The 10635-nt window shown below is 36.2% G+C and overlaps 1 protein-coding gene across 1 annotated transcript; it reads left to right on the top strand.

Moving 5' to 3' along the window:
* The first annotated feature begins 4319 nt into the window (after positions 1–4319).
* LOC142242625 (histone H3) lies at positions 4320–4730 on the top strand. Its single transcript, XM_075314193.1, has one exon. The coding sequence runs from the start codon at positions 4320–4322 to the stop codon at positions 4728–4730; it is 411 nt and encodes a 136-aa protein (XP_075170308.1).
* Positions 4731–10635: the final 5905 nt, after the last annotated feature.

Below are 10635 nucleotides of genomic sequence, written 5' to 3'. Positions count from 1 at the left end.
TTCATGAATGAAAGAAAGAGACAATGCCGCCTACTTCGAAGATGCTGCGATGCCTCCAGGATTTCTATTATTAGAGCCAACATCAGAAACATCGATACCATCATCCGATGTGCTGTACAATCGCATGAAAGAGAGCGCCTTATCTCTAACCTGAGCTCCATCAGGGTGAATAATAGGACTTACACCAAAGTGAAGAAAGCTGCCGGCCTTACAAGAAAAGACCCCATTCGAGATCTGATCAACGCCACTGGAGAGTTAATCACCAGCGACCTTGACAAAGCGGAAATTCTGGCTGAACACCTACAAGGAGCCTTCTCGCCAAACGACACCATTAGTGAACCTCTGCGCAATCTTGTTGATATCTCCGCTAATGAAATGAGCAACAATCCACCTCTCGTGGAATTCAGCAATTTCTTGAAAGCCGACGCCTCACTTATTGAAGACCCCCGCCTCTGGACCTCATCTGGTTTTATAAAACCTAAGAGAATCGCCAATGTCATTAAGCGAAAGCGAGCCAAGAGATCATCAGGAATCGATGGAATCCCAGATGTCGTCTTGAAAAAGACTGGAAAGGAAACACACGAATTCCTGACCACCCTTTATAACCATTGTATCAACAATGCCTATTTTCCCTTGGCATGGAAGAAAGCCATGGTCATACCTATAAGGAAACCAGGATCTGACGCCCAACAAGTATCCAGCTACAGACCCATATCACTGTTACCCTCTTTTGGCAAGCTCTTCGAACATTTCATCCATGAAATGATCCAAGATGCTGCTGAGGACCGAAATCTGCTGAAGGACTGCCAATTCGGATTCAGACCCAGCCTATCCACCGACCATGCTTTGGTGACGTTTTCGGATTATATCGTAAACGCCTTCAACCAAACAAAAGGAGCCATTGCTGTTGCCTTAGATTTTTCTAAGGCATTTGACTCAGTATGGCAGAATGGAATCATCTTCAAAATGAGGTCCCTCGGATACAGTGATAGCATTTGCAGCATTGTGGCAAGTTTCCTAGCTAACAGGACATTTGCTGTCAACGTGGGCGACAATACTTCCAACTGGAGATCAATAGTAGCCGGTGTACCTCAAGGATCTATCCTAGGACCAATGCTCTACAATATCTTCATGTCAGACATCCCCGAACCACCACCTGGTGACCTTCTCCTTGTATATGCCGATGATGTATTAACAACATTTTCTGGAAAAAATGCCGTAGAAACTCAGAGAAGACTCAACGAGTACTTGGGTACTCTGGAAAACTTCTTCAGCAAATGGGGATTAAAACTCAACGTGAATAAATGTACTTCAGTCACCTTTATTGGCAAACGTACTCATTCATCCTACCGGCGATTCACCCCTTCCATAACCATAGGCGGAGAAACCATTCAGCAGAAGCAGGAGCTGAAATATCTGGGAGTCATATTTGACAGCAGATTTACATTCACCAACCATGTGGATTATATAATTCTGAAAGCCAAAAGGATCTTTTTCGGCTACTATGGCATTCTAAAGATACGCGGAGGACTCCCTACGGATGTAAAATTACTTCTGTACAAACAAATCATTAGGCCTGTTCTAGGTTATGCGTTCCCCTCATGGTTCCACATAACCTCTTACAAAATGGAAAAGATACGCATATGGGAAAGGAAAATTTTGTCTTCCTGCCTTGGCCTCTACTGCAGAAGAAGACCAGATGGATCATATAGAAATCCTCGCAACTCCCTAATTTATGAGAAAGCCAACACCCAGAGAATCGATACTCTTCTCATGGAAAAAGCCCTAAACTTCATAGAAAGTTGCAATTATTCAAGGAATCGCCTAGTACTTGAAACCCTCTCAACAGGATCTTCTAGGAACATTATTCCCGACACATATTTCTCAGCAACATCTCTTCCTCTCCTTAAAGATGGTGGATACCTTTATGACAATGACGGCAAGCTGTTATTCTACCACAGAAGACGCTTTTCCCTCTCCTTTGAAAACACGGTCTACAACACTGCTCAGTGATGTCGCCTCAAGGAATTTGTAAATACTTGTATATATTCTTAGTTTTAAGTTCTTAGTTTTAATTTTCCAACATTAGTTTTAAGAAACTTTGAGTTTAGCCCTTTTTTAGCTTGTCCATCTTTTTGGGGCATTTTTTAACGTAATTTTTTTAAATTTTTATATTGTGATTCACTCGTTCATAGTCCAACTATAACGACAATTTTTTGCCTTAACTTTGTATGCTTTTAACACCCATTTGAAAGTATGTTTATTTACTGTTTAGTTTTTAGAGTAGACCATCTCTAGTATTAAGGATAGAATGTTTAAGGACTTAAAAATGGTTAATAAAAGACAAAAAAAATAAGGCTTCAATTCCCCGTCGGTCGTATTCATCGTCTTTTGCGCAAAGGCAACTATGCTGAGCGTGTTGGTGCTGGAGCTCCAGTTTACTTGGCTGCTGTGATGGAATACTTGGCCGCTGAAGTTCTTGAATTGGCTGGTAACGCTGCTCGTGACAACAAAAAGACAAGAATTATCCCTCGTCACTTGCAATTGGCTATCCGTAATGACGAAGAATTGAACAAATTGTTGTCCGGTGTCACCATTGCTCAAGGTGGTGTATTGCCAAACATCCAAGCTGTTCTCTTGCCCAAGAAGACCGAAAAGAAGGCTTAAATTATCTACAAGAAAATGTAAATACAGACCATCGTATCTCTATCAAACAACAATCCGTCCTTTTCAGGACGACAAAACATTTTTAAAAAGAGAAAAAATATTTTCAAACAATATAATTTCATACATACTTTTTTTCAGTAACAATAAAATTTACTATAAAAAAATTATATGAAGATATATATACATATATTTAGTTTTCATCTGTTATGACATCGAAAAATTTCGTCACTTCATTTTTTCATTTTGTTCCTATCTAATGTCATTTATTCCTAATATCGAAAAACAACAAATTCCCACCAATTTCATTAAGAGAGCATTCGTTTTCTGAGCCGAAGTGTTTTTATTTTCATCTGTATCAACTCTGATTATTTACTACATATGTATCTTTTGTATGCTTTGGCAAAGCCGAAGTCTAGTAGGATCGTAAGTGTTCGTAACTTCTAGCGGGAAGTTGCAAATAGTTGATGACAGAGAAAGCTGTTTGTATCAATACATACATAACTGATTTCTGCAAAAAGAGAGTAAGAACGTCACGCAAAAGAACAAATAAATGACACTAGGATCGAGTACAGTGCAACATAGAATCATTTTCTTTGATTTCTGCAAAAAGAGAGTAAGAGAATCATAGAATCATTTTCTTTGGGGAATGGGACGAGAAATGACATATAGAGAATTGCATATATGTTTCGTATGTATTACATTCGTAGTGTTTTTCTTTTGTAGCGTATGTCATGTTTTTCAAGTGCCGACGGCAGAAAAATAGCATAGTAGTCGCCTTTGGTAAGTCCATACATAATTGTTTCATTGGGTTAGTAACAATGTTTTGCCGACGGCAAACCAAATGTTTGTAATTTTATTTAAACCAAGTAAATTTAAAATTTTATTATTAAAATAATTAAATAAATTTGTAACAAGATGATCTCTTTTGTAAATATATTTTGTGGTCCTGAAAAGGACCGATTGTTTTTGTATTAAAGTATTTAAATATTCTCCAAATAGCGTCAAGAAAATGTTTAACCGCCGAAACCGTACAAAGTGCGGCCTTGTCTCTTCAAAGCGTAGACGACATCCATAGCGGTGACGGTTTTACGCTTAGCATGTTCGGTGTAGGTGACAGCATCACGAATAACGTTTTCCAAAAACACCTTGAGGACACCACGGGTTTCTTCGTATATCAATCCAGAGATACGTTTTACACCGCCACGACGAGCCAAACGTCTGATTGCAGGCTTGGTAATACCTTGGATGTTATCACGCAACACTTTACGATGACGTTTAGCGCCACCTTTTCCCAAGCCTTTGCCACCTTTACCACGACCAGTCATTTTTCACTTTTAAATTTCACTTCACGAATGATGCACAAGAACTAATACTGTTCCGCAGCCTATGCGCTTCTATTTATACAAAAATTCCTTGAAATGCTTACTAATATTAATAACACGATCTACCCTCGGGTTCGTTCGTGTATACTTCGTGTATATACAGGCAGCTGTAAGATACAATATTTCAATCTTTCCCCACACACACCCTTAACTAACAGTTTGCGCGCTCAATTTTTCTATAAATATGCGCGTTCATGCTCGGCACACAAGTAATAACGTTTTGACAGTGTTTGTGTTCATATCTTGTGAAGTGAAGAATTAAAGTGAAAAATGGCTCGTACTAAGCAAACTGCCCGTAAATCTACCGGTGGCAAAGCCCCTCGTAAGCAATTGGCTACTAAAGCTGCTCGTAAGAGTGCCCCAGCCACCGGCGGTGTCAAGAAGCCCCATCGTTTCCGCCCTGGTACCGTTGCTTTGCGTGAAATCCGTCGTTACCAAAAGAGCACAGAATTGTTGATCCGCAAATTGCCTTTCCAACGTTTGGTTCGTGAAATTGCCCAAGATTTCAAAACTGACTTGCGTTTCCAGAGTTCTGCTGTCATGGCCTTGCAAGAAGCTAGCGAAGCCTACTTGGTTGGTCTATTCGAAGATACCAACTTGTGCGCTATCCATGCTAAGCGTGTCACCATCATGCCTAAGGATATCCAATTGGCCAGACGTATTCGTGGAGAACGTGCTTAAATTTTTGACATATTAAAAGCCAACTTTTTTTACAAAAACAATCGGTCCTTTTCAGGACCACAATATTTTTATAAAAAGAGAAAAAATTTTTTCAATACTTTACAGTTGACAAGAATTTATTCTTAATTATTTGATATCAATAAAATATATTGCATTTGTGTTTTTTTTTTTGTATTAGGTTGGATATGAAGGGAATGTTGATATATGATGTAGATTTTGCTTTCCAATGGTTTTACATTTTTTCGTACTCATTCACAATTTATTTTCTATTAATTTATTTTTTCAAAAGAAGAAAAGATATAAGTAGGAGGATTTGTTTCTTATTTTCATCTAATGCTACATTCAATGCGGCAAACATTTTATGAAATATTTTCTAACCCTAATCTAAATCGGAGATGGTTTTTGAATTTTCTAGGGTGTTTATTGTTTATATATTTCCTAAAGTCGTTAGACTTAAATTTATTCCATCTGTTGTTATAATTCTTTTAGTTTTTTTTTTGCGAAATTTTATATCAAAAATAGCCAATTACTTTACTTCTTAAAATTTGGCTAGAGGTGGTATATCAGCTATGGCAAATTTTTATTCATAGTATTTCGATTTAAAATTTTGTTAAAATGGTATTATAATCCGACATGTATTTTTTCTACGATGTTTTAATATTTTTCATATATACATTTCATTTCTTTTGCAAATATTTTAATTTTATGGTTTCAACTATATTCAACATTGTTAACATCGCTGTACATGATATACCACACCTTCACGATTATTTTAACTTTTCGTTACAATTTGACACTTTTTATTATTAATGTTATATTTTAGTAGAAATTTGTGATTTCTATTATATTTTTGAATGAAAATTTCCTAAAACATTTTCACTTTTGAGCTTTCAAATTAATTTGCAGAAAAACTTTTATTCATGGAAAATATCCCAATATGATGAATTCCACTGTCATAGACGACATAATATAATTGAATATTTTACCATGAAAACTATGCAAAATGTATAATTTTTTCGTATTTTTTTAAAGAAAACATATCAAGATTCCCTATAATTTTTTTATTTTATACAATTTTCAATAAAAATACTAAAATTTATATAATTTAGTTGGAAATTTATGATGACACTTTTATAAACTTTCAACTCAAAAGATTATAATACTCTAGTCCTTCAATATTATTAATTGAAGTCCTTTTTGTCATTTAGGTGGATATCTCTACTAGAGAAATGTGATAAATTCCAATTAAATATATTTACTATGTCATCATAAATTTAATTATTCTATCAAAACTTTTGTGAAAAAATTTATTCTCTTCCACACAAGAATTCACAAAATTTCGTAGCTGACTACTATGTACTTCTCATAATTCCGATGTACCCAAGAATAGCTACGTTGAACGGTAAAAAATATATATAACCAACGTACACGCGTGTTAGTGTATATTAGTGTTTGAAGTGAAAAATATAGTGAAACATGTCTGACGCCGCCGTAGTTGAAGCCACCGCATCTCCAGTTGCCGCTGTTGAGAAAAAGGCACCTAAAAAAGCTGCTGCCAAGGCAAAGAAGCCCTCTGCTGCCCCATCTCATCCACCAACCCAACAAATGGTCGATGCTGCCATCAAAACATTGAAAGAACGTGGTGGTTCATCATTGCCTGCCATCAAGAAATATTTGGCCAGCACCTACAAAGTTGATGCCCAAAAATTGGCTCCCTTCATCAAGAAGTATTTGAAGGGCGCTGTTGCCAGTGGAAAATTGATCCAAACTAAAGGTAAGGGTGCATCTGGTTCATTCAAAATGTCTAAAGCAATGAGCGCCGAAAAGAAGAAGGCCCCAGCTGGTGATAAGAAAAAGAAGGCTGCCGCACCCAAAAAGGCCAGTGGAGAAAAGAAGGCTGCTGCAAAGAAACCTTCTGCCGCTAAGAAGACAGCAGAAAAGAAGAAGACCGAAAAGGCTAAGGCTAAAACTGCCAAAAAGACCGGTACAGTTAAAGCTAAACCAGCAAAAACCGCCGCCAAGGCCAAGGCCTCCGCCACAAAACCAAAAGCACCCAAGGCAAAAACAGTAGCAGCAGCCAAACCCAAAAAGGCCGCCGCTGCCAAGAAACCAGCTGCTAAAAAAGCCGCCGCCAAGAAGTAAATTTTCTATTTCATGGCAGAATGATTATTTTCGATATTCGAAAGCAGTTTATCTAACAGCCCTTTTCAGGGCTACAAAATATCTTTGAAAAAGAGAACAAATTTTATGCAAACAATTTTGTTTTTTTACCTAATTTTTATTTAAATAAATATACATTGTACTTAATCTATTTTTCACGGTAAAATTGAAATTTATAATCACATGTTTTATGGGAATTTTTCCAAAACTGGATTAGCCAATTGGGATGTGGTAATAAACCGCAGCAATTAGAATTCTAGAAAAAAAGGTTTCATGTACCTACGCATAGAGTCATCATCAAAACTCTCTCTCACACACACACATCCTTTAACTACGCCATTTACAGTAATGCATACGATCAATGTAATAGAGTCTTTTACTCTGAGAAAAATATTATAGCGACGTTATTATAATGAAGAAAAATAAAAAGAAGAAATATTGAAGTCTTTTACTCTGAGAAAAATATTATAGCGACGTTATTATAATGAAGAAAAATAAAAAGAAGAAATATTGAAGAAACAGTAATGAAATGCCAAATTAGAATTTTAATAGAAGTTAGACATAGTAATGAAATGCCATAATAGAATTTTAATAAAATGAAGATTACAACATTGAATTTATCTTAGTTGAAAAATCAATTATTTGTTATTATTCGATGGAAGATGTATTTATTTTTTTTTTTGTTATTGAAATAAAATAAGGATATTTTGTTTTTAGTTGATCAACAAAGAAAATCTCTTTTTTAATGATTTTTGTGGCCCTGAAAAGGGCCTTTGATGGTGGAGGAAATAAATTTTCGACGAAATATAAAGCCATTTACTTGGAGCTGGTGTACTTAGTAACGGCTTTGGTACCTTCACTGACAGCGTGCTTAGCCAATTCACCGGGCAATAATAGACGAACGGCAGTTTGGATTTCCCGACTGGTGATGGTGGAACGCTTGTTGTAGTGAGCCAAACGAGAGGCTTCGGCGGCAATACGTTCGAAGATATCATTAACGAAACTGTTCATGATGCTCATTGCCTTTGAAGAGATACCAGTATCGGGATGTACTTGCTTCAACACTTTGTAAATGTAGATGGCATAACTCTCCTTACGCTTGGTGCGTCTCTTGGTCTTGTCACCCTTTGTGATGTTCTTTTGGGCTTTGCCGGCCTTCTTTGCTGCTTTACCACTGGCTTTTGGAGGCATTTTCACTATTTTTTTTTCACACAAACACTGTTTACACTGTTCAAAAGAGAATTTTGTGTGTGCGCAGCGATGAGCACACATTTGTACCATTTCGTGGACAAGATATTCAGGTAGCCTCTTCGTGCAGCAAAACAACCCTCAAATGTATTAAATAGCTCGAACGAAAAGTATATAAAGAACTGACAACTAGTTAAACGCTATCATTAGTGTTTTGTGAAGTGAAGTGAAAAAGAAAAAAAAATTGAAACATGTCTGGACGCGGTAAAGGTGGCAAAGTTAAGGGAAAGGCAAAGTCTCGTTCCAATCGTGCTGGGCTTCAATTCCCCGTCGGTCGTATTCATCGTCTTTTGCGCAAAGGCAACTATGCTGAGCGTGTTGGTGCTGGAGCTCCAGTTTACTTGGCTGCTGTGATGGAATACTTGGCCGCTGAAGTTCTTGAATTGGCTGGTAACGCTGCTCGTGACAACAAAAAGACAAGAATTATCCCTCGTCACTTGCAATTGGCTATCCGTAATGACGAAGAATTGAACAAATTGTTGTCCGGTGTCACCATTGCTCAAGGTGGTGTATTGCCAAACATCCAAGCTGTTCTCTTGCCCAAGAAGACCGAAAAGAAGGCTTAAATTATCTACAAGAAAATGTAAATACAGACCATCGTATCTCTATCAAACAACAATCCGTCCTTTTCAGGACGACAAAACATTTTTAAAAAGAGAAAAAATATTTTCAAACAATATAATTTCATACATACTTTTTTTCAGTAACAATAAAATTTACTATAAAAAAATTATATGAAGATATATATACATATATTTAGTTTTCATCTGTTATGACATCGAAAAATTTCGTCACTTCATTTTTTCATTTTGTTCCTATCTAATGTCATTTATTCCTAATATCGAAAAACAACAAATTCCCACCAATTTCATTAAGAGAGCATTCGTTTTCTGAGCCGAAGTGTTTTTATTTTCATCTGTATCAACTCTGATTATTTACTACATATGTATCTTTTGTATGCTTTGGCAAAGCCGAAGTCTAGTAGGATCGTAAGTGTTCGTAACTTCTAGCGGGAAGTTGCAAATAGTTGATGACAGAGAAAGCTGTTTGTATCAATACATACATAACTGATTTCTGCAAAAAGAGAGTAAGAACGTCACGCAAAAGAACAAATAAATGACACTAGGATCGAGTACAGTGCAACATAGAATCATTTTCTTTGATTTCTGCAAAAAGAGAGTAAGAGAATCATAGAATCATTTTCTTTGGGGAATGGGACGAGAAATGACATATAGAGAATTGCATATATGTTTCGTATGTATTACATTCGTAGTGTTTTTCTTTTGTAGCGTATGTCATGTTTTTCAAGTGCCGACGGCAGAAAAATAGCATAGTAGTCGCCTTTGGTAAGTCCATACATAATTGTTTCATTGGGTTAGTAACAATGTTTTGCCGACGGCAAACCAAATGTTTGTAATTTTATTTAAACCAAGTAAATTTAAAATTTTATTATTAAAATAATTAAATAAATTTGTAACAAGATGATCTCTTTTGTAAATATATTTTGTGGTCCTGAAAAGGACCGATTGTTTTTGTATTAAAGTATTTAAATATTCTCCAAATAGCGTCAAGAAAATGTTTAACCGCCGAAACCGTACAAAGTGCGGCCTTGTCTCTTCAAAGCGTAGACGACATCCATAGCGGTGACGGTTTTACGCTTAGCATGTTCGGTGTAGGTGACAGCATCACGAATAACGTTTTCCAAAAACACCTTGAGGACACCACGGGTTTCTTCGTATATCAATCCAGAGATACGTTTTACACCGCCACGACGAGCCAAACGTCTGATTGCAGGCTTGGTAATACCTTGGATGTTATCACGCAACACTTTACGATGACGTTTAGCGCCACCTTTTCCCAAGCCTTTGCCACCTTTACCACGACCAGTCATTTTTCACTTTTAAATTTCACTTCACGAATGATGCACAAGAACTAATACTGTTCCGCAGTTTCAGTTCAGTTTTCAGTTTTTATTTCCCATGTCTCTTAAGAACTAATTTTACATTGTAATTTGTAATATAAGATTTTTGTGTGTTTTAAATACTTCTAGCATGTATAAAGTGACATTTTTCTAGAAATTCATATATTATCTGTCAAATTAAATAGCTACGTAAGACTAGCCCATTTACTACTTCGTTTCGCCAATATGACTTTCGTCTATCATTTTCTTCAATTTTCCCGTTAAAAAAGGGAGGAAAAAACCGGGATATCATTATTCTTTTTTTTGTTTGTTTCTATAACTAAGACTTAAGCTAAAAAGATATGTACACTATTTACACTATTTACAAAAAAAACACAAAAATAAAAGTAATAAAATAACATAAATGATATCAATTCAGGATAGTGAAATTTTATATACAAAAGAGGAGAAAGTACTTATCAAATGATCACGATAAGTTTATTGTGACAAACTGTACGAGTCACTTATCACATCAAACGACCCAAAACTTCTATTGTAAAAAATAAGCCTGCCCTCATCATCAAAAAGAAGGCCGTC

Source organism: Haematobia irritans, unplaced genomic scaffold (genome assembly GCF_050003625.1).
Source record: "Haematobia irritans isolate KBUSLIRL unplaced genomic scaffold, ASM5000362v1 scaffold_6, whole genome shotgun sequence".
Lineage (NCBI taxonomy): Eukaryota > Metazoa > Arthropoda > Insecta > Diptera > Muscidae > Haematobia > Haematobia irritans.
This window is presented reverse-complemented; position numbering and strand designations above follow the sequence as displayed.

Bases quoted from the DNA above. Each gene is read 5' to 3' on its own strand.
- LOC142242625 (XM_075314193.1), top strand. From the start codon at position 4,320: ATGGCTCGTACTAAGCAAACTGCCCGTAAATCTACCGGTGGCAAAGCC.